Source organism: Dermacentor albipictus, chromosome 3 (assembly GCF_038994185.2).
Source record: "Dermacentor albipictus isolate Rhodes 1998 colony chromosome 3, USDA_Dalb.pri_finalv2, whole genome shotgun sequence".
Lineage (NCBI taxonomy): Eukaryota > Metazoa > Arthropoda > Arachnida > Ixodida > Ixodidae > Dermacentor > Dermacentor albipictus.
The window spans coordinates 13,754,433-13,779,587 of record NC_091823.1 but is presented as its reverse complement, the minus strand read 5'-3'; the positions used below and the strand labels follow the sequence as shown (position 1 = coordinate 13,779,587).

General features: G+C 48.1%; 1 protein-coding gene across 1 annotated transcript in view; it reads right to left on the bottom strand.

The window, feature by feature from the left end:
• The window catches only part of LOC135898872 (cyclin-I-like), a 37,703-nt gene extending 13,884 nt beyond the window's left edge, over positions 1-23,819 (bottom strand). Inside the window, exon 1 of the mRNA XM_065428051.2 lies at positions 23,797-23,819. Within this exon, the coding sequence (XP_065284123.2) occupies positions 23,797-23,804 (8 nt within the window). The 5' untranslated portion in view covers positions 23,805-23,819. The remainder of the gene's footprint in view (positions 1-23,796) is intronic.
• Positions 23,820-25,155: the final 1,336 nt, after the last annotated feature.

Sequence of the window (25,155 nt, the reverse complement as noted above, 5' to 3'; positions counted from 1 at the left end):
TTATGTGGGTTCATTTACTCATACGTAGAGGAGAAAACAAGGTCAAGTAACAAATGCACTTGGGCAATTAAGTTCAATCATATGTGGCGTTATCACCATCATCTACCTGCAGTAGACATAAATATATAAGGTGGTGGTGATATGTGGCGTATTATCAGACATCAACATGGTTTGGGAGCACTCGCCAGCGTCCGGCAACGCGCATGTTCAACGCATGCTCAAGGCACACGCAATGGCCTGGTCACCACATTGATAGTAACAAGAAAGTGCTTTCGATAGCACTGAAAGTTCGGAGGGTGTCTTTAGCCGGTCACTTTGTCTCTCTGTCTGAGTAGGTTGTTCTCACATGGATGACTGAAACTTCGTCAGGTATACTGATGCCGAAATACATAGTTACGTCACTGATTGTCGGGGCGTTTATTGTGATCGGGTGGCTTCTAAGTAAAATAAAAATAATTTCGACCAACCCGAGTTCTTCCACGTACACCGAAACCTCGATCAGGGCAAGAGCGTTTATGCACGCAGCTCGCACCAAAATGCGGTTTCGGCAATAGAGGATCGAACTCGCGACTTTAATTGTGCTCCGTAGCAGCCATCGCGACGAGTGGGCAGCAAGTGGGAGATATTAGTAAAGGCTCCCAGCGGTGTGCCCTCTGACGTAGCGCAACTGCTAATTATTTCGTAGACGCGCTGTGTTCACCATAACAGCTACATGCCTGTTAATTGTCGCAGCTGTGAGACTGAAAAGCTTTCGCTCTCGATCTCTTCCGCGTTTTTAGCGCAGCATAATTGCATTGTTCTCGGCATTTCGCTGGCTGAATAGCAATATATTGTTTCGTGTGATGAACACTGGCTGCGTCTTATTCTTGCAGCACTCGCCCATTACCACGTTTAATAGTTACTGAATTCAACTGCAAAGCACCTACAAAACACAGTTTTACACCAAAGATAGCCTTTATGCAATAAACGTCTGAGTAAATTTGAGCTCGTTTTTCTTTTTTTTTCTACATTTTCTTTTTCCTTTCAGCGCACTGCAATGGAAAGAAAAGTCTTGGAGTATTCTCTCAACTTCACGTTCATGCTACATGCTTCCGCAAAGACCGAAGCTTGGGTTGTCTGGAATATGCCTGTGTTAAAAGCTACCCCAGATACACACACGGGTCCCATTTTGCTTAGGAAGTAAGTCGCAATCCTCACTCGTTTTTAGCGGAGCTTGTCACACAGAAGTAAATTTCGAAACGACAAAATGAGAGCAGCTAGAGTGCTCTCTCAGAGATGTCGACACAGCACTGCAGCACGAGCGCAGCTTGATGGAAAGAAAAACAAAAATCCGGAGCGGCCCCTGTGCTTCTAGAGATTCCCGCCCGGAAGCAAGAGGCTTCCGCAAAGCAGCCTGTATTGCGCAGCTTTTTGTCCGTCGTCGCCTTCCAGCGGAGAGCCGGCCGGGGGCAGGACCAGTGATCTTTTTAGTGATCTCCACTGGACCTCTCACTCTTTCTCTCTCTCCCTTTTTTCCCCCCACCCAACTTGGCAAGCGAGTTGCGCGCGAGGATGGGGCCAATGAGGCGATGATCCAAGGACGCCGACCAATACACTAAGTGGCCTTGAAACACGGTGCCTTGAAAAATCGAGCGGCTCGCTGAGAGGCGTCGCGCGACGCTACAGCCGGGGCTACGCGCAGCGAGCGCCGTCTGCACCGTGCGTGCCTGTGCGCGCCAGTCGTTCTTTGCTGTTAAAGTTGGTTGCATTGCGTCAGAGTCCTATAGCGCCATGGCCGATGCAATTAGCAGGAACAATATTTTGTGTCACTCCGCCGCCACAACCGACAGTTGTGATAAGGTTTAACAAGGCCGCAGTTAGGCGCGCGCTTACTCCGGTCCTGCCGTACGTTTAGCGAATGCAACTGTTTCGTTCTTTTCAGTACACGTCAGTTCGGTACGACAGTTCACGGCTTGTACGTAGCAGCCTATCCAACCGACAGATGCACCTCCTCTCTACAAAGCCAGTGGCTTGAAAAAAGGTCGGGGAATTGGGGAGCAGTTGACGCTCCCATGGTCTGAAGATTTTTGGTCAAACGTGCAGCCGGTTAACGCACATATTAGCCTAAGACTGGCGTCAGCGCTACGTTCGCGCTACGTTTGCGTTAAACCGCTGGTCCCGCGCTTCTGGCGCTTCCTTGATTATCTCCTGAAATCGATGACACCTCTGATCTTTCTACTTGCTCACATGAACACTTTAGATCGCAATGAAGCCCGATTGGGAACGAATTTTTCGATCGTGATTGGCTTCTTTGCGGGAACTCGCAGATGTGTCCCAATGGGGCCCACGATAGCATTAGTCTTCTGTTTGAACGCTCTGTCAAAGCGCGCGTGTAAACAGTGACGTTGGAGGCGCTCCCCCATACAGTTATCCTGCTTCGTTTCATTTTCAGTCGCCAGCCCAGACTAGCTTCAGGAAGTGCCTTCAGGACGCAACATTTCAAAAAACGCGGGCGCACGACATTTTGCCGCGCACTCTTGTTCCTAGCACTGCGCGGAACTCGCGCGTGGTGAGAAGCAAACGCGCACGCAGCGCGCACGTGGAAGGCTCGCGAGTGCGCACAACTCCGCAGCGTGGGACGCCCACGCCCTCTCGTTGGGGACGCTCGCGCGATTCGCAGCGGGCAGCGGTGGTGCGAGGGAGAAGGCTCGGGGCGTGCCTTCCCTGCGGCGCGCTTCGTTTTGCGTCATCCGGACTGTCGCGTTATTTTAGCGCCGCTTAGCAATATGCAAAGAAGTTTCTTCGTATTTTCGTGAAGAAAATGTATTTCTGTGAGAGAGAGCACAAGAAGCGATCACTTATGCTTCTGGCACATTGGGAGCGAGTAGAGCGCAGCATGCTTCGTACATGCGCGAGCAAAAGTATACGGACCACAGGGTCGCCGAGAAAACAGAATTTCTTGGTAATCAACACGCATCAACGGAAACCGACGAGCGCACTAGAAAATTCGTAACGCCAAGTTTGGACCGCAGTCTTAATTTCAAGTTGCATTCACAGACAGAGGAGAAAATGAGTTTTATCGCGCAATCCATGGTCCGCATAATTTTGCTCACGGGTGCGCATAGTATACGAATGCAGAGCGCCAATCGTACGCACAGGTGCCATTTTCTTGCGTAGTGTCACTTCATCTCTTTTTTATTTCCATTTATTTGCTCATTTATTTATATGTTCGAGCGGCTGCCGAATAAAAGCAAGAAATGTCTCGACACAAGACGCCTGGGTAGCGTCCATTGTTCTGTTAAGAACGAAAGGCTCTACCTGACGCGGCTTCATTCATCTTCATAACTTTGTTCCTGTTCATAACGCAGACATTGCCGCGCAACGAGTTCGTCTTCTATATACAGGCTTTAAACCTCTCTCTTGCATCGTTCAAAAAGTGACAGCGGCGCTGACGAGCTTGCATGCGTTAAAAAAAGAAATTAAATTATGGGTTTTTACGGGCCAAAACCACTTTCTGATTAGGAGGCACGCCGTAGTGGAGGTCTACGGAAATTTCGACCACCTGGAGTTCTTTAACGTTCACCTAAATCTAAGTACACGGGTGTTTTCGCATTTCGCCCTCATCGAAATGCGTTGCGTGCGTTTGTGTGTAACTATACGTTGTATGCCATTTATGACTGCCTTCTCGAACCTCGAAACGTTTTGCACGTGCGCTTATTTACTGTTCTTTTCGCTAAGTACTTTCTCATCGTGCTTTTATATTTATTTTAAATAATTCACGTTAACAACTGTACGTAGAATAAACAACAGGGGTGTTTGGCGTCATATTTTAGGCATCGTACAACTAAAAGGAGGAGCAAGGCATGGTTAAAGTAGCACAAGTGCTCGTAGACTTTGTGTTGCGTGCGTGCGTGTGTGTGTGTGTGTGTGTGTGTGTGTGTGTGTGTGTGTGTGTGTGTGTGTGTGTGTGTGTGTGTGTGTGTGTGTGTGTGTGTGTGTGTGTGTGTGTCCTACGCAGTGGCGTAGTCAGGGGGTGGCAAAATTTTCAGTATGCGGCATTCCAAGCTCCTTCCACCCTCCCTCCACTAACACGGCCCCCCACCCGTTAACGCACAAGTGAGTGCCCCTCCTGCACCCCCCCTCCCCCCACGCTGAAAAACATTTCTGGCTACGCCACTGGTCCTACGACAAAGACCACACTAGCTCGAGTCACAATTTTCTTGGATTACACGAATAAATGAGAATCGCGAAAGCATTCAGTTGGTGAAAAACCGGAACAGTTCATACGACTTGCACAACTGTGCACACTCTTTCTACGCCATATGCAAACGCTACAGCGCAGCAGAGTATGGTTACAATTCGAGCAGAAAGCACATGTTTACGGCGCGCAATCGTCAGATGACGGGCACTATATAGGGCCACCCTTTTCGCCGTTTTTTCTACGTGCGCGAAATAAGCGCATTTACGTGAATCACGCGAGAGGAGGTCACGTCGTCTCACTGCTTGTGGGCTGGGCCGTACGAGCGTAAGACCAGACGCTCGTACAGACCCGGTGTGTCAAGTCGCCTGTAAACGCGCACGTGTATCACGTTGATGGGGTGCAGCCGGTCAACGAAGAACAGAGCCAAGTCAACCATGGGGAGCTCGATTATTATTCCGGATAAATGCACATTTATTTCTGTGGTTTTGCATGTTTAAAGCACCGTCTCATTAGAGAGTTTTAGTTTAGGGGTCGCAAGCGGCTTGCGTACGCAAGAACTAGGGGCGACGGTACTGCTCATGCACAGAACCGTCTGCGCATGCGCATTGTTGTCGCCCCTAGTTCTTGCGTACGCAAGCCGCTTGCGTCCCCTAAACTAAAACTCTCTAATAATAATATGACCCGCGCCGTAGCGGAAGCTTAGGATCAATTATGATCACCTAGTGTTCTACAACGTGTACTTAAATCTAAGTACACTAGCATTCGTGCATTTCGTTCCCATCTAAATGCGGCCGGTAGGCCCGGGATCGAGCCCGCGACCTCGTGTTCAGAAGCTGAGCTGACGCGGCGGGCGCCACCTGTCTCACCTCGACGCTAGGTATCACTGAGGCCTTGGCTGGAGAAGGTCAAGAAAGTTCGCAACCACGTAGAGTAATTCGAAGTATCAGACATGTAGACAACCCTGGATACTATTGCGCACATTGTCAAATTCCACCATATTGTCAAATTCTGCAATGCCGGCATTTTGAGGCAATAAGAGCTGACAAGAAGACGAATTCGGCAGTATGGAGGAATTTAGCAATGTCCAGAACTCTACCACCGCGGTCCAAAATACCACCCCCGTAGCCACCAAAAATGAAAGTGAGCGAAAATGACAATTCGTGGAGTCGTACAAAGACGGGAAACAAGAAAAATCAGGAAATAAAATATGTACAATAAAACTAAGGGCTGCGCCCTTTTTTTTTTTTCAAGCCCCAGCTGGCTGCCTTAGAACAAGAACATACAGAAGCAAATATTCGCCACAGGGTGAGGCATGTGCCTGCTGCAGAAAAAGAAACATTCACCGACGACTACGATACTCCGTAATGCGAATTGTGAGCGCAGCTGTTTAGGTGTTTTGAATTCGTGATATATTATGGCAAAGAATTCGATTCTGAACGACAGTGTGCTCTCGGTGGCGGCGGCGCTGAGCTTCTGCAAGGGCAGCTCATTTAGCAGCAGCGGCAGACGAAGCATTTCCACCGGTTGGGTCGCTCATCGTTCAGAAAGTGTGAACACGAGAACGCGTGACTCGCGCGGAACGAATTAGCTAGAGGCGGCGGCGCCACAGGCGCAGTAGCACAACCGCAGCGGGTCCGAAGCCCACGCCAGCGTTTTGTTTCCGCGCTCGCCGCATGCCGGCACTCCGTTTTCCTCCTCGCCCTTTCGCCATCCTTCCTCCGCTCTTCTTCTCGCGCCTCCTCGCTCTTGCCACTTTTTTCATCCCCCGCTGCGCTCGTTCGCTGGATACGACTCGGCTGAGTGTAAAGGAACGTCAAGGTATTCACGGAGCCAGAAGCGTAGGTAACGTCCACTTTCCAGAAACGTAGGGTCCGGACGATTTGCACACGTAGGTAGTATTCCAAGATAAGGCAGAGATAAGCAATATGCAATAGATATATGAAGTGAATCGTGATTAGCTCGCACTCATCGGCACCTTTTTCTGCGGTCTATCGAAGAATGGAATTCTTTGTAACGCGTTGCTTTTTAAGCTGACCATATTGTAGCTACACTGGAACGCCACTTTTATTAATCTCAGTGTTGACCTGTTGCTGAACTGATGTGTCGTTTGCGACTGTTGGTTTCTCTGTTCGAATCATTTGTAGTTTTCTTATGTGATGTAACCTCTCCTGAATGGGCCAATTCCTGACCTGCAGTATTCTGAAATAAATAAATAATCTACAAACTAGGTGACTATCTGTTGCCACCCAGTTTCAACGGAGATACCATTATACATCATCATCACTGTCGTCGTCGTTTTGCGTGACGGCGCAGATGCGGATGCTGGGCACGAACGCTCGGGGGCCCGATATTTTACCGAGGGCGTCCCTGCTGTTGTGCCATTACCACAAGCCCGGATTCCGAATCTGCAAGATGCAGAATCTATCCTGCGAGCGCCCTAATTCTCCCTTCACAAGTCAAGATGCTGAGAGGTCAGGCAGCGGGATCCAGCGGAGAAGCCTCGGCGAGCCGCAAGTTTGGACGTGTCCGCGTGTGCCAGACAGCCCGGCGCCGCGTCTCCCTTTGCCTGGAGGTCACCGCGCGCGCGAACTTTGAACCGGGTGGCCAGCGCGGTCGCTGGTTGGACCCCTCGGACGACCGTCGTGTGCTGACTTTGTATTGGGCCGTTTGAGTGACAATGGTCCTCGGGGATTATAAAAGCAGCGACACGCCGCCTGAAAAACAGGATCCGCCGACCCACCGGGAGAGAGTGTCGCTCCCGACTGGGGTGAGATGTGTCACGCGTTTTCGCCGGACGTCGTCGTGCGAGAACAGTCGCGTTTGTTGTGAGCACTCGGCCCCAGTGCCGACCCGTTCATGTCCTGTATGATAACCTGTATATAATGTATAAAGTCCCTTTTGTTATTCTCATCGACGCCAGGCTCGGAGTCTTCGCTACCAACGCTCTGTCACGAAACGGGTGACGAGCGCTACGGGACCACAAAGCCGTAATCGTGGTGCAGCGGTGCAAAGTTCGTAACACTGGCGGCACCGGTTGGATGTCGTAACACTGCCGAGCCACTGCACATCGGTGAGGCGACGACGAATCCCGCCCTAGTTAAACTGACGCATACAACAGAACAAGTGCAAACGAAGCTTAAATGTCACGCGAGAAATGTGGAAGTTGATGAGGCGATCCGCAGAAACAGCCTGGAACGTTCAAAGACCCGAGGCCCTTGCCATTGTGTCGTGTAGTAAAATACACATCTGTAACCTGCACAAAATCTGCAGCCCGCGTACATTCACAGCTGCAACATCGGCTGGGATCGAGTCCGGGTAGAGGCCCGTTCACACTACACGGAAAATGCGTCGCAGGTCTACTTCTGACTCGACCCATTCGTGTCGGGTTGGTACCTGAAGTGACAAAATAACTGAAAGGGAAGCCCAAACCCACGCCTGAAATGATTCCGTGCGAACCACTTCTGGTCACTTTTGCATACGATGCCAGTGGCGTGAATTCTTGCTCGTTAATCAATGCTTCATGTGCACCTCGGCGAACTTCGCGCTTGCAAAGCCTTGGATAATATGTACGCGCCTTGATGACGTGTTTGCGTTAGCTGTGGCGCGATCTTGCGGCACAATCTATCATGCACGCGGCGAATGATGCATGCTGGCCCCGAGATTCCTGTGCATATGTTTGCTTCTATTTGACGCTTTTTTCCTATTCGTGATTAAACATACGAAGCTTCAAGCAAGACGTCAAGAATCGGTGTAAACGCTATAAGCCCAGCCTTTTACCTGTAGTAAAAGTCTGCGTGACTTGACATCACGTAAGCTAAACGAAGGAAGACGGAGACTTGCAGTGGTCGAACAATTAAGCCCTGGCGAAAATGAACCTCAGTGCTGGAACGTTGCTTCCGGCCTGAGGCATCCTTGTTCGACCGCTATAAGACATATCGGAGGCACAATGACGCACAAGAGGCTTCAGACATGAACCTTCCCGAACCAGTCCGAACACAAAGTACAACTTTTCGCAAATGAAATCAGCAGCCGCTGTAAGTGGCAGATATAAGAAGTAGCGGTGTCCTTTACACACACACACTCCCACACATGCTTGTTTATCTGCGTGCAAGGGAACTGCGTTCCCGCGGTGTATGCTGTCGAGGTGACTCGAGACCGTCGAGCTAGCTCAGAAATAACCCGTCCGACGCATGAAACGAGTTCAAGGACTGACAACGCTGCCAGAGAAGTCGCGCGGTCGTTCGCCGACGCTGTCCCACTCGGAGGAGTGCGCACGACCACGCTTGGCCGACGACGACCCACGAGTTTCCTTGGCGCCGCGCACTGCACGCATGCGTGTGTGCCTGGCTTGGCCGCTCGCGACGCCTCGGCGACTCGGGCCGCACATGCGCTTTGCCTTTTCCGGCTGCTTACTTGTTGCGCCGCGTGCATCCCACCACTTGTCTTAGTTAGCGCCCAGGTTCGAGGCAGCAAGAAAGAAAGAACCAACACACTGCAGGATGAAAAATACTGCTCCCTTTTCCCCCCTAGACATCGGTCAGATACCGTTATTACTCGAATGTAATATACTTGGGGCCGTTACCGAAGTAATATGAGGCGACGACGGATCGACCAACGTTACTAGACTAGCTTCAGTTGTAAAACTCTCCGCCCGCGCGCTTACAGCCGGTGTCGCCACATCTGTGACAGCCGCCAGATGGCAGCGCCGTTCCATCGGGCTCCACTGCAGACGCCTCGCCGCAGCCTTCAGCCCGTGCGGACGGCCAGCAGGGTTGCCAGATTTGGCTACTTTGCGCCAAATTGGCTACTTTTTGAGGCTGTTGGCGGGGAAAAAAATGCCTTGGCTACTTGGCTACTTTTTTGGCTACTTTTGAAATAGCTTGACTATTGTAAAAATTAGATAGAAACTTGTGTAGCTCATATTATGCAGCAACATTAGCAAATATTTAGGCCTACCCGCAACAACGACACTTCAAATATTTTCAAGCTGGTCCATCATCATTGGCAATCTTACTCTGGCGCTTTCATTTCATGCAAAGGATTTCGCACTGGTGACGTCACAGCGTGTTCCATCTTCGCATTGACGTTCTGCGTCAGGCCTTCCGCCTTCCACACATAGGGCTTCTTCGATTTTCGGAGTTCTGGCAGCCCGCTGGCATCCAGACGGCCATAGAGTTTCTCACTACATTACCTAGAGGGAAATCTGGCGCTGCAGCGCTGTGGTATGCATGGGAATGCCGGTATATTGTGGATTCGGATTGGCATCGTTCTCGTAGAGACAGGACACCTTGAAGACGCGCTTGGCAACTACCACACCGTCTGTCACAATGATTCATTTTCTACTAGAACAGCACGTGAAAAGCTGTTTTAGCTTTATTATTACGCGAAAACATGTTTTGTTTAACTATGGGAACTTGTTATTGTGTGTACGACTACATGTTACGTAAAAAGTATCAGCGGGCCGCTAAAGTTGGAGGACAGACGACAAGGTTCGCGCTCGCTTTGAAACAGTTGATCGTCTGTTCTGGCTTTTCTTCGCTTGGTCATGCATCGTGGGTGAGTAAAGATGTAATATGCGTGAATGGAAACATTTTATGAAGGTTTTACTATAAAAACGCGTTATTTGCGTAGCCATATCCACGTTTTAGACGAAGCCTCTTACAACACCAGCCAACACGAGCCTCGCAGACACATATCCCGTCATTCCCATGACGGCACGGTGCCCCCTTAAGAAACTCCCATAGACGGTGGCGCCAGATTACCCTCTAGGTGTTATAGTGAGAAACTCTATGCAGACGGCAGCCAGCTAGTGCCGGTCCTGATGGGAAGGCAATGTGAGGTGGGATCCTAAGACAACCCGAAGCTGCCCGAAGTTTGCAAAATCGAACACTTGGACAGCTGGTCACGGGATAAACGTAAACATGCTACCAGCATGTCAGCGGTTGGTCTGGCCGGCGCGCTCTCGGCGTAGTCGGTCCATTTATGTGTTCCTAGCTTGAAAATATACAGCTGTATTCTGTAATACGATCACTATTGCGAGATTTCGCGCGACTCGGCATCTCACTTTGCAGAGCGTAACAAACGGCCTGCGACGCGTCCGATGCCAAGATGCAAAATCGCACGTAAATAATCGCGAAAGCGATCGCTCGAGGATGCCTCGAGCTTTGACCTTCTTCGAGAAATGTGCGCCAAGATTAACTCATTTACACTGTGATTCTGATTTGTGATAATATTCTAGTCATATTACATGCTGATCAAAGCGCTCTTAGCTGTAGTCATTTATACACGTTTCATAATATTTTTTTGTATGTTCCTACATTTACTAAAGGCAACTTTAAGTGTTGGCTGTGATAATGTCTTCAGAGTTGCATAATACATGAAAATCCAACGTTTTTCCATAGCGTGGCTACTTTTTTGGCTACATTTCTCTATGCGGCCAAAGTTGGCTACTTTTCTGGCTACTTTCCGAGATTTTTTGGCTACTTTTCACATTCTGGACCTGGCAACCCTGACGGCCAGTTTGCGCGTGTTTCACGCTCGCTGGCGTTCTCCCTTGTCCGAATTAGTGATACCATGAGAAAGCGGTATCCACCTACAGCAATAAGATTTATCGGGCCAGTTGCTTCATACTGTAATAAGGGTAAACTGCACGAAAGAAAGAAACGCATAGAGCGAAGCGCGGAAGCTGTGTTTTTTCCTGCCGTCTTAACGTTTCGCGCAGTTTAGGCTCAGAAGCCTGAACATTTGGCCAAAGTGTGTTATTAGGATGATCTTCATCCCCACCGAGGCTTCTCGCCACGCCAAAGAAGCGCAACAAAAAGAAAGATGAGGTCAGCCTTTGAACACACAAGCCACACACACACACAAAAAAATATCATCTGCTCTTCCACTCCGTGAAGATGGTTAACCAGCGAAGCTGAAACGTGCGGCCCGTGTTTATCACTGGGTTAATCTAGAGGATTCATTAAAGTATTTCTGAATTATGCGGTAACACACACAATCGGCTGCGACGGAGAGAACGACGTCACTGACGGTATGCCCGTAGTCCGCCGTTGTCGCTTGCGTTCGATGTCTCGAGTTTGCTCGGAGGCGTGATTAGCTGCTTTCGCCCGATTTGCGATTATTCAAAATTAAGTTTCTTCAGAAATTAAATCTATCCGTTACGTAAGACAATGAGTGGCTCATACTGCCTTAAGCAATGGCCCCTCCCACCGTAAACGCGGCCTCCCCATTACGATGACAGAAGTGAAATTCTACGCTGGAATGTTGAACGGCAACGCAGCCAGCTGTGGAAGACGACGATGAACGTAGGAACAGTGGCACGAGCGCGTGTGCCGGTCGGCACAAGGAATAGCCGAATTCATGGCCGTGGTGCTAGCATTACGCAAATTAGGACCATCAATTACGTCAGCCGTGATAGTTACTGATTCTTTATCATTGTGCTCATCCCTTACTGCTTCTAGTGATTCTCGCGTGATGAGGACATTTCAATCATTGGTACCTGGTTACTTGAGAAGCGTGCGTTTGATTTGGGTGCCCGGACATAAAGGACTAATCATTAATGAAATTGCAGACTCTCTAGCCAAGGCATCGATAAGTGGCCCGATTCTTCCTTGCTGCCCTTTGACTGCTTATGTAACTGCAGCTAGATTTCACAGGAGTATCATTATACAGTCAGTATCAGGCTCCGAAATTACTAACTCTGTGGAGTACGGACATCTCCTGCACCCTTGGAACAGAGATTTTTGCCGAACACGGAAAATTGAAGTGTCCATCACGAAGCTGCGCTGCCGTATACCTGCATTGAACTTCTACCTCCACAGGTCTGGTCTGGTCCCCTCACCACTATGCTCATTCTGTGGCGAAGCGGAAACAATCGACCATTTCTTGTTGTCTTGCAGACGTTTTTCTATTATAAGAAAACGACTACTCGAAATCCCGCTTCGCTCTATTGGTCTGACTTTATCAGTGCCTGTGATCCTATCTTTTGGAGCCTCCATTGTTGGGTTCAGCAACAGAAATGTTTGCTTGGCGATCCAAAATTACCTCATTGAAACTAATCGATTTCCATGTTAGATTGATCGTTCTCCCTCCCTACCATAGCTTTCTTTTATTTCTTATCTTTTATTAATTATTATTATTATTATTATTATTGTTATCTTATACCCGGTTTTCATCTGATTATTTCTTTTTTTCTCCAAACACAAAACGTTTACTTTTAAACTCACACGCCCAAATTGTTAACTCCCTTGTTATCATTATTATTTTAGGCACCTAATTAAACCGCCCGATTCTTGGCCAATCCCCCACTGTGGGTATGTGCCACGGCCACTCAGGACAACAACAACGGAATCGCTCTGTTCCACGCCGAGCGAAGCGTCGCATTGCTGGCTGCACAGAAAAAGCAGCGCGCCGAACTGTCGACATCGTTCCGATAGCCGCCTATGCAGCCAGGTGCGCAGCACGTCGGCATCGTCTGCTTATATTCTCAACAAACTCGGCGAAAGCTACAGTTTCGCGGATTACATGCTTGATGAAATTCGCCTTCAACAACGAACCACACAATACGCTGCACCGCGCGCTTAGTCCCGCCCGCCCGCGTAGCCGGCTAGTGAGGAAGTGAAGCCGGGCGCGACTGCAGCGCCACGAAGGCGCGGGCGGGTGGCGGTTCCGCGCAACGGCGCCGAGTTTTAAAACTGAAGCTAGTCTAGTAACGTTGGGATCGACATCTTTGGCCGAACACGTAACATTGACGGTTATTCGCTGCGAAACAAGCGAGGACGTTTGCATTCCCGCACAAATTCTTTTCGGGCCCTTCGGTCTTTAAGGAATGGAGAAATAACAAAACGAAAAGGCGAAAGACTTCAGCGTTTCCTTAGGCTGTGAACTTAGTGCGGCAGCAGCAGAATTTTCCTCACAGCGAAGACCGCCACGTCCAGACCCATGCACACATAAAGTAGCGATATGAAAATAAACTAGTGCGCATGGTTAGAAGCATGCGACAATGCGCGTTAAAGGAAAGAAATAATTCGTGAGAAACACGACTTTCACGAACTTCCGAGCTTTCCTCTCCCCGTGACATTGGTATACTATAGCGACTGCCAAAGAAGGTTCCGTCTACTTATGGTCGGACAATACGGCGCAATTAACTATGCCTTTAGGACAGAGTGCAAGGTTATTTAGCACGTTCAATTCGTCGCGAATTAATAACCTTAGTATGGGGAACCTACGCTCGTCAGTATCTAAATACACGGGGACGCAGAAGTCATCTTGCTCGGCGTCCATTTGATGAGATCTGTTGAACTTAAAAGTTTTCGAACTACCGACTGTGCACAGCAGATTTGTAGCTTAAGTAAGACATTTGCTTAATTATTGAAAATCGTGACACTAAAATAAAATTCTAAGTGTCAAGTGTACCATTATGCAACTAACAGACATGTTATACTCTATTCCGATATGTACCACTGATATCCGAGTATGATTTTCGCAAAATGCTCGTAAACGTTGAAACAATCTCACATAGGCTGTCAACTCATATATCGCATTTGTCTTCTTCAGATTATTCAACAACGCAGCTTGCAAAATTGGGGTATCTCTTTTTGGTACTGAGTTATGGATTTGTAAACTTTGTGCTTAGGTACTTTTTTCCTTAAAGTCGCCTATATTCAGCATTTTTTTTCTTTAATTGAGGCATTATCTAAAAATCCTTCTTCCTATGATCGGTAGGATTCCCCAGCTTTACGTCTTAAGTGCAGCAGACTTAACTCAAGTAGGTACAGCGGTTCAGTGTACAGCAGCCCTTTTTTTTCTTCTGCGTGAAGGTTCTTCGCGGTTAGCAACAGTTGAGGTATAAACCCAACATAACCTATGTTCGCAGACGCATTTCCCCAGACACGTGTACGTATGCCAATTCCGCTGGAGTGAAACACGAACACGAAAAAAAAAAAAGCAGACTGGGTATGAGGACCATACGGTCCCTTCGTCGGAGTACACCAAATCAGCCATCATGTCATCGAGGTCGGCGCCATACTGTCATCGTCGCCGTCGTCATTCATACTTGCTGCCTTCGTCCCACACACGCTCGCGTCACTTGCTCGAGTAAATTGCTGGCCTCGCACAAACATGTTTGCTAATCTAGTAACGCTTTGCAGAATCCAGAACGATTCTGGATAACGAGTTAACTGGGAAATGTTTTGCATAACATTGATTCCAACAGCGCCTGGGATCTGCATAAGTTTTCTTTCCAGAAAGAGGAAAAAGGAGTGAACACATATAATCGTTATAATAGTATAAAAGTAGGTTATTGTTAGCGTTAAAAAAAGAAAACTGGTTACGTTCGCCGACGCCGCGCCAAGATCGTAACAAAAAAGATAAATTAAAATAACATTAGAAAGGTGCGCTGCATGTGGCGAAAAAAAAATACGAAAAAGAAACCCGTTGTGACGGCGTTTCGGATCGGTTGATACGATATATCTGCAAAATAAGTGCATAATTGATCAAGTTAACGCAGATAATCGTTATAACAATGTAATAGTAGATGATTAGTAGCGATGAGTAGACATGCATAAGCTAGCTAAATAGATAAGCAAAAGCGAAGTAGCAGCCAAGCCAAAGAATGCTTACGGATTAGTAGATAATTATCAGAATTTGAGGTAGCATTTTGTCCTCTTGAGAGAGAGAGAGAGAAAAAAAACTTTATTGCTCAGTTAATCGGAGTTATGGCAGGTCTGTGTGGGGCCCTCAGTCCAGGGTTCCACTGGCTCTTGCGGCTCGCTGAGCTTGGTCCAGGAGGGCCAACTGGCTCCCCTGATCCTCGCTTGCGAGTAGTGCCTCCCACTGCCGTACGAAGTCTGTGACGCTTAGAAAAGGTGAATTGACATTGCTTGGCCGAGCCGTACATTCCCACGTTATGTGGGCCAGCGTGGGTTTCGCGCCGCACCACGGGCAGGTGTCGGTGTAATATGTCGCCCGGGAGCTCCTGCACGCAGACCTAAGGAGAGAGAGCTGACCGACAGCGAAAGTACTATAGATGGCTAATCGCCACACGAGAGTACCTGTCCTCTTGAAGTGAATGAAATTCACGTTTTTTATAACGGACCTCTTAAGCCGCACATTGAATATATTGCTACAAAAAGGAGTTAGTGCAATGGACATTTTGCGCAACGATTGAGCAATCGAAGATCGTGTATGTGAAAAAAATCACTTTCGATGGTGTACGTTCGTCCGGTATTAGAATTTGGCTGTGCTTTATACTCAGGTGTGCCGCCATACAAGCTTCGGTCACTTGTTTTATTAGAACGAGAGGCGCTATACATTTGTGCTTAGGACTTCCAATATACGTTTCAAATGCCCTACATACCTAGAAGCGAGAAACCCACCTATTTTATGCCGATTTCACCTTCTGACCATCCGGAATTTCTTAAGGCTGTATGAGTCGCCATTAAGCCGTCTTCAAATCATTTTCATCTCCAATCCAGAATTATTTTTTTCTGTTCATTGGCCCACGTTCCATACACCACAGATCACATGCAAACATCACTTGAGCCACTAAGTGTACAAATTCGCGATGTGCTTCCCAGTAATATGCATTCGAATTCCCCAGAACTTACGTTCAGTGACATTTTTCTAAACCACTTGCGGTACCATGGCATATTACAAGACCACCTAAACCCACTAAAAACAAACATTACCACTGTGACAGATGCATCGCAGTGTGAGGAAGAAAGCTGGCATAGGAATATTTTGCTGTGCACTCTACTAGGCCCCTTTCATTAACGTTGCCTGATTTTGTGCCTATTTTTCTGGTTGAGTTTACAGCAGTAAGTATGACCTTACGTAAATTAGACCAAGCGATTACAACAGCTGCTATTCCTACTGACTCACTATCTGTGTGCTCTTCTCTTACCACGTCTAGTAATTCTCTCATGCTAAAGCTCTTTCACTTGCTAATTCCTGCCCATCTGCAATGTGTTCATGATTTGTGTGCCCGGTCATAAAGGTTTGTTCTTTAATGCGAGTGCCGATCCGCCGGCGAAGACGTCACGTTTTGGCCCAGTCCTTCCTGTTCTAACAGTGACAGCACACATAACTGCGGCTAGATTTCGGATGTGCTCCATTATGATGGCACTATCAGACCCAGTACTGACTGCTTCTCCAGATTATAAGCACCTGGCATTTACACTGCATATTGAATCCTGTAACACAAAGATGCTTGAGGTCTCCCTCACGAAATTACGTTGACGCATCCCCACCCTGAACATTTACTTACACAGGTTGGTGCCTGCTCCTCTCTGCTCATTATGTAATGAGTAAAAAAACCATCCGTCCTTTCCTTCTACCTTGTCGCCGCTTTAATGCAGCAAGAAAAAGAACATTGGAAGTACATTTTCGAAGACTTGGCCTACAGGCTTAACGGAACCTGTAATTCTTTCGTTTGGGGCTTCTACTTTAGGATTCAGCCACAGGGACGCCTTCTGCTCCGCGGTCCAAAAATTTCCCATGGAATCCAACCGAATGCCCTGCTGAATTCTATCTTTCCTTTTTTTTGCGTACTTTTAAATTATTATTCATTCGATCTCACTTTACTGATTTTATTTTAACAGATACCTTTACGTTCTACAGCGCTAGTTCCCCAGATATTGGAAAATTTATTGTTCGCTATAAATTCGATTAACTCATGCACTCCTGGGCCCTGTAGTGAGTATATGGGCGCCACATACTCGACAGGGAACGACGCCACCACCTTTGAGCGGTCGACCGACGCCGGTGAAACGAGTTGTGTTTTGCGCACTTCCACGCGAAATGGGGAACTGAAGAACGAAAGAGAAATCAGGCGCTGGGGCATCGTCTCGCGCTCTTCCGATCCAGCCCGGCGAGGCCGACGGAGGAACAATGGGTCGTTCGTCGTTCAAGAGGAAGCGGCTTTCGTCGACGCCGTGCCTCGGCGTTCCGGACCGGTTTTCGCCGGAGGTCAAAGTGCGGCCAGCCTAGAGCCCCTCCATACACGTTTTCGCCGACCAAGCGGCGGTGGCGCGTGGATAGACCAGCCGACCTGGCGCCGCCGCACACGCCCGGCGCAACTGTTGGTTTCATCGCTCAGGGCGCGCCAACGACGTCATTCGGCGGAGGCGTTCTCTGGGAGACCAACACGAACGTTCGCGAGAACTCTATGGCGCTTATTGCGGTAGCTTCAGTAGAAGCGCACACCGTATTGGTTGAACAGCAGCGAAACAAAGTACACGAAATATTGCGTTTTAGGTGTGAAACTCAGGATCTGATGTGAGACCGGCGTCCGGATTTAATTTTGACCACTTGGTGTTCCGTAACGTGCACCTAAATCTAAATACACAAGTTTCTTTCTTTTTTTCTTTCGTTTCGCCCCCATCGAAATGCGGTCACCGCGGCGGGTGTCACCATGGGGGAACATTACGTCACGCGTCCAGCCTTGGCAAGCGAGCTCTCCGTGAAGCCCTTCCCTTCGCTCTTTCTCTCACAGTGTCGGGCCGATATTTCACCTCTGAGACTTACGGCATATTCGACAAATCACACCGGTGCGCCCTTGTGCGTCGCTGATTGGATGAAACGGCGTCGTACACGCCATTAGCATAGTAACCGATAATGTTTGGTTCCCGGTATTCTCGAGTCGATGCGCATATTTGTTCGGCTGCTCTGCCGCACGTAGCTCTGCCTGCAGAGCGTGAACATTAAAGCCTGCTGCGCTCTCTCACATGTGACGGTCGTGTGCTGGGTCGACTCGTACGGCTTCAATCGAATTGGGAAGCGCTCTCAATTCTTTCTTTCCTCCACGGGAATAAGGAAGGAGAAGGAATAAGGAAGAAGAAGAAGACGCAATGTGCGGACGCGTGTTGCGTCGGCTCCGCAGATTTTGAATGATTCTCGGCGTGCATTCGAAGAATTCACCGATGCCTTATCATTGAGAAGGGAGTGGAAGTCCCACGCACCACCCTGATATCATTCTCAAGTAGGCGGACCGTTTATCTTCGGCACATCGACCACTTTTATATAACGCCACGCCGACACGGCCGCTAAGCCTGACCCAACGAAGCTGGTGGCTTCAGCCCCGCGAGGTCGCCTCTTTTCGGGTTAGAGCTGCAAGATGGCAGCGGTGAGCGTAGAAGGGGAGGATATAACGAGAGAAGAGTATGAGGACGAAGCAGGTTGGCCTGTTCTCAAGAGAAGAGGATGTGCCAATGAGTAGACAATATCTCACGGAACCAAGGATCAGGCAGCGCGCTTTTCAAGCGAGAACGCAATCAATAATAGGTGGAGCAAGGGACAGAAAGCAATACAAATCATGGTGGCAAGCAGGATGCCCAGTTTGCCGAAAGCAGAGTACAAGACAATAGTGCGCCCACGTGACGGCTTCAAGGTCACCGACTATGGGATCAATCGCCTAGAATGCTGCGTCGCCAACGCCGCGGGAATCCCCAGCAAGGAATCGGAAGATGACACGGTGTGTGCCAACTACAAACAGAACATTCTAGTGATCAGCACGCCATCGGAGGCGCCCAAATGGAAAGAGCAACGTCATCGGCACCACGGGACCTTTGCAGGTGAGCTGGGCGGACGCGGCTTCAGTGGCGCGTGCGGAGGCAGAGACTGCTTTTCAAAATAAAGTTAAGATGCTAGAGAAAGAATTGGCGCAGATAAGCAGAGCAATGTTGCGTTTATGGATAAAATGAAAAAACTCAGGGAAGAGAACGACCATTTGAGGAGCGGGAAAGTGCCACGCAACGAGGAAACCTCGCGAGTTATAAGGGAGCAAAAAGACACAGCAATGGAAGAAGACGTAGCACTCACCCACACTAAACGTAAAACCGACAACGCTCCGATTGAAACCGGAGTAAAGAAACCCAAGACAGCCACGACGCTCCAAAAAGACAGGAGGAAGTTGAACAGGAAATCGAAGCCAACATCAAACAGAACGAAACCAAATTTGAAACTAAACTACAACAACTGGAAGTGAGGCTTGAGGCAAAGATAGAGGCAAAGATAGACGCGCTAGGAAAGGCGATACTACAGCAAGTGCAACAAATGATGACTGAGTTCGAAGCGAAACTAGCAATATATGGAGACCGCAAACAAGTAAGGGAGGACCGGTTAAAACGGCCATCAAGCCGTACACTAGGCCCCCGGTACCCTCCGAGAGATTGGAAAACCTGTAACGCTGCCATGGACAGACGAAATAGATACACGATTTGGCAATGGAATAGTAGAGGATACGATCGAAAACGATACATTCTGCAACAACACCTTAAAGACAAAGAGAACCCGGATATTATAATGATGCAAGAAACGCACGGGCTGGCAAAATTATCGGGATACAAGTCCTTTCGTACTGCCAAAGGGGAGACGAAGGCGCAAACGACGTTGGTAAAGCGAAATCACTCGTTCGTGCAACACGACACGGAGGTTAAGTCAATCGATCACATTCTTTTAGAACTCATACCCATGCGGAAAACGAAAGACAGTCTCTTTGTATTAAATATTTATAGCAGTCCAAAATGCAGACACCATAAATTTCGAACGCTCTTTAAAAAAGAACCCTAGCCATAGCGGACAACCGAGCAGTAGTGATGGGAGGCGATTTTAACGCCCAACACGCGGCATGGGGATACAATATCGAAACTCAAAAAGGCCGGAACCTCTGGCTAGACGCGCAGCAGGAAGGCCTGACCCTCGTGACCAACCCATCGGTTCCCACAAGAATAGGTACCAGCGTTTGCGCGGATACTATGTCAGATTTAACGTTCACCAAGAACACACGGGACACGCAGTGAACAAATATGCAACACGACTTTGGGAGCGATCACAATACACTAGAAATAACGGTAAGGGCAAGACCGCGCAAGACAAAGGGTAGACCACTTAAGGTTTTTGACTGGGACAAATTCAGGAAAATGAGGGAGGAGGCCGACTACGCGACACAAGGTATTGACGACTGGACTGAAAAACTAAAGGGAGATGTGGCGGCAGCTACGAAAACGGTCCCGGCGGAGGCGCATTTAGGTGACGTAGACAATAAGCTTCTACACATGGGGTAAGCTAAGGCAGGGTTGCAACGGAGATGGAACAAACAAAAACACAACCGGACGCTTCGTAGAAAGATAGCCAAATTGAACAGGAACATAGAACAGTACGCTCAGCAGCTATGCAGACAACAGTGGGAAGAAAAATGCAACGACATGGACAGTCAGATAGGAATGGCAAAAACGTGGAACATCCTTCGATATTTGTTAGACCCAGACGGGACCAAGTCGGAACATAGGCAAAATATGAATAGGCTGATACAAGCGTACCTAAGGACAGAGCAGGACTTCCTCAAGGAAATCGAGAAAAGATACATCTCGCAAGCGATGCCCGTCATACACCCTGACTACACAGGGCAGGTAAACGACGAATTAGACAGCAAAATCGGTGAGTAAGAGGTCAGGGCAGCCCTACAGAAACTCAATACCAAGTCGGCACCCGGACTAGACGGTGTAACGAATAAAACGCTAAGGAACTTGGACGATGGGTCTATAACTAACAGAATATATTTACGAATGCTGGGAGGCAGGGCAGATTCCGCAGCAATGGAAGACGACACAAATCGTGTTAATACCTAAACCGGGCAAGCGACTGCAGATTGAGAATTTGAGACCCATACCTCTCACTTCTTGCGTGGGGAAACTCATAGAGAACGTGGTCCTAGCGAGGATAACCACCTACCTCGAGGACTGGGACGCGCTCCCACCCACGATGATAGGATTCAGGAGAAATCTCTCAGCCCAGGACACTCTGTTGCAACTAAAACATCAGATCATAGAAGGTTCGGGAAGATCGACAAAGGCAATTCTGGGGTTGGACCTAAAAAAGGCATTCGATAACGTAACACATACAACAATACTAGATAGAGTAGGAGAACTAGGACAGGGAAAACGGACCTACGATTATGTACGCAATTTCCTAACGGGTAGAAAGGCAAAGATCACGATAGCGAACCTAGTTTCGGAGGAGATGGAGATAGGCAGCGCAGGTACGCCACAGGGCTCGGTCTTATTACCGATGCTATTCAACTGGCGCTAATTGGGCTAGCAGCCAAGCTACAAGAAATCGAGGGACTCAACCATATCTTATACGCGGACGATATCACCTTATAGGTGAGAAACAGAAGTGGCGGGCAAATAGAGCAAATGCTTCAAGCAGCGGTCGAAATAATCGAACGATATCTGGATGGGACAGAGCTAAGCTGCTCGGCAGAGAAATCGGAGCTGTTACTGTACAGACCGACTCGCAGAGGTAGCAAACCAGGCAATTACAGGGAAGATATCACCCATATATATATATATATATATATATATATATATATATATATATATATATATATATATATATATATATATATATATATATATATATATATATATATATATATATATATATATATATATATATATATATATATATTTATATATATATATTTGCTTGTTTAGCTCAAGTTATATGGCACAAAGCCGTCCGAAGAACATTATATACAGACACAAAACGAACGCGCACCGTTCGCTGATGGATTGCCGCCTCAATGCGAGCCTTCAAGTTGCATAAGTGCGTCAAGTTCAGTGGAGGCACGCGCTCGAACTTTAATTCGGTATACGTATTTCCGCCTTTCGATGTGCGTAAAAGGAATGACGCCTGTGCACATGTCCATGCTCAACTAGATCGAATATGACTGGCCAAGAAGTGCCACCAACAGATCGCGCATGAGTATGAAAAGAATCCAGCAAGTCAAGCTTCTTAACGCATTAAGTGCGTAATACGTAAGCGTTCTATATGAAATTTAACGTCGTTTTTTTTTTCATTATCTTTGCTGGAATCGTGAGGTATTTATACTCAATATTGACTAATTCTGTAAGAACAGTATGAGAAACATGCACAAAACATTAAAGCTAAATTAGGTGCTGGGGTCTTACACCTGTCAACATGACGATCTGATTATGAGGCGTGCCGAAGTAGGGGCAGAGTCTAAGTGCACGAGCGCTTTTTGCAATTCATCCCCATCGACGTGCGGCCACGGTGGCTGGGATCTCGAACCGGCGACCTCAAGCTCAGTAAACAACGCCATATAACCACCCAGCTACCACAGCGGATCAGAAAACATTTAAAAAATTTTCAAAACTTTCGAACTGAAAGCGGAAACCTGCAGTGTAAAGAGAAACCAAGTATCAACTGAGCCCCCATTCATTCATTCATTCATTCATTCATTCATTCATTCATTCATTCATTCATTCATTTGTACATGCTTTACAACGGCTATACCAGGTGCTAGGCATCGATGGTAAAAAACTTCACGCATCGTCGCGCTTTCCCTGGATATAAGACAGGAAGAGAGCTGTGTGGATCAGAGAGCAAACAGGGATAGCGATATATTCCAATTGACATAAAGAGAAAAAAAAATGGAGCTGGGCAGGTCATGCAATGCGTAGGTTAGGTAACCGGTTGACCATTAGAGTTTAAAGAATGGGTACCAAGAGAAGGGAAGCGCAGTTGAGGACGGCGGAAGACTAGGTGGGGGGATGAAATAAAGAAATTCGCAGGCGCTAGCTGGAATCGGTTGGCGCAGGACAGGGGTAATTGGAGATCGCAGGGAGAGGCCTTCGTCCTGCAGTGGACATAAAATAGGCTGATGATGGTGATGACGACGAATTAATAACTTTGGGAGAGGGGGGCGAGGAGGGGCTATGACCTTATCGACGATACAAGTGATGTTCGGCCATACTGTGGTGGCCGGTGGCAAGTGTTCAAGAAGTACAATCTTTTATTTGCAAATGTAAATATAATCTGAAGCACCCGGTATGATTCGACAAACCAAAGAACGAAATTTTTTTATGCAAGCCTAAGTCTACGAGTGTTTCCCTCTTTGAAGGAAGGAGGAAGCTTTTCAAGTGCACACGGATCATGACCTGGTCGATAAATGGCCGACTTTTATGAAACGAAAAGCCACTCAAATTTTACATGAGATAAGTTTGTGCGTGAGTGCGCGTGCATCTTGCGCCTTCTTTTGACCTTGACTGTCTTTCTGCAAGTAAATCCCTTTGAGCTATTTGACGAATACAACTTTGAGTTGAAAGTGTCACCCTATACGCTAAGTCACTGTCCATGCTTTTTTTTCCCCCCTTTTGAGCTCTCTATGTACGCTCAAAATACCTTCAATTCCGTTTCCCAACTAAACAGTTGATAGCTTGCGCTTGGTGTCCCGCGTCTATGTATTCTTTAAAGGGTTGTTTTTTTCTATTTCCTTTTTGTGTATGCACAAAATTGAGTATTTGTGACCAACTAGCACGCTCTCAAGCACAATTCAAGCGTAAATTCGCTTCACGCGCACACCGAACACGTTAGAGTCATTAACGCTTACAGATGTCTATAAACTACGGCTAAATTGTAAAACAGCTTCAGCTAACTGACCCGGCTTGTACTCGTATCACGACACAAGCAACACAGGGAGGTTCTGCGCATTTCGTGTTTCTGTTTCCTTTTTCTTGTAGCCGCTTGAGACATGTTTCATAATGACAGTCACGAAATTACCGAGATAATAGTAGCAGGCAGGCAAACCTTACCTAGCCATCGACGCCGTCTGTTTCGCTCTCCGGGTCGCATGCACCGGCCGCACTCGTGACTCGACGATGTCAGCTGTGGTGCCGCCGCGTCCACTCAGCGGTCGCTCGGGGACGTCGGGGTCTTTCGTCGCCGCAAGCCCTCGGTATCGACAAGCCGGGACGTGAACGGCGCAGGACGGAACTCGCAGGACGCTGCAGCAGCGACGCAGTCATCGCGGCCACTGCTCGGGCCGTTCGGCGAGTCTCGAGCCGCGAACTTTCGAGAATCGGCGGCGCCGCTGACGAGGCGCCCGCCGCCGCTCCGGCAGCGGCCTCGTCCGCGGGACTTGCCCGGACACGACGCGGGGGCCAGACGCTCGCGCGCGCGGAATTTCGCGTGCCCATGCAACGGCCAGCCGGCCGGCCTCGCGTACCTGGCGTTCTTTGCGATACGCCGGACGGGAAGGGACGGGTTGTGGTCGTGATTCCCGGCTGCCGTTTCTGCTGACTGTAAATCACTCGGTCCCAGTGCAATGCGACGCATACAATTTTGACTCATTCGTATTTTCTATAGGTCGTTTTTGAAGACTCGTTCATAAAAAAATTTCTTTATTTGCCGAGTCAGTTCGCTCGTTAGCTATTTTTTTTATTAACCATAACGGATATGATGGGCAACTGCAAGTGACCTCGGCTACTATAGTTCTTTTCAAAATGAACACATACCAAAGCATAGCGAGCGAACATTTTGCTAATGTGCAGCTGCGAATGAAGGTAATGGAGATCACGGACGCCGCGATTTCTTTTCCTTTCCTGTTTTATTTCTTTCTTTCCTTTTTTTTCACGATATATGCATGCACGCTGACATCAAGTGGAACAGCCTACAATGCGCCTGTTCAGCCAGTGTAATGCATCGAAATAATTCCAGATAAAACCGGCTCTGCAAGAAGACATTTAATCTTTTTGCTAACGCTGTGGTCTCTAAACTTTCGCTTCCGACTTTACGAGCACGTTCCACAAGCACAAGGGCGACGCTTTTCGTATCATATGTCGCACCAAGTTGCTGATTCTGGCGATAACGGTACTGTGGCTGCGTCCGAGTCGAACACAAAGAGCGAAAAGAATAGATAATGAACAGAATCATTACAAAATATGGGCGTTTGTATACACTGGCCGATTGCGCCGCTAGTTATGAGCGGACAGCATTTGCTACTGACGTTTTAGCACCGTATATACGATCGTGCAGTGGAGCGCGCTGCAAGGAAACTGTGAGATTACATTTGAGTTAAGGTCATTACTAGGGCACCAATGTACCACCGAAGCAGAGCTATTTGGTCTGAATACATAGCTAAAAAGAAATAAGAAAGAAAAGAAGCTGTAGGG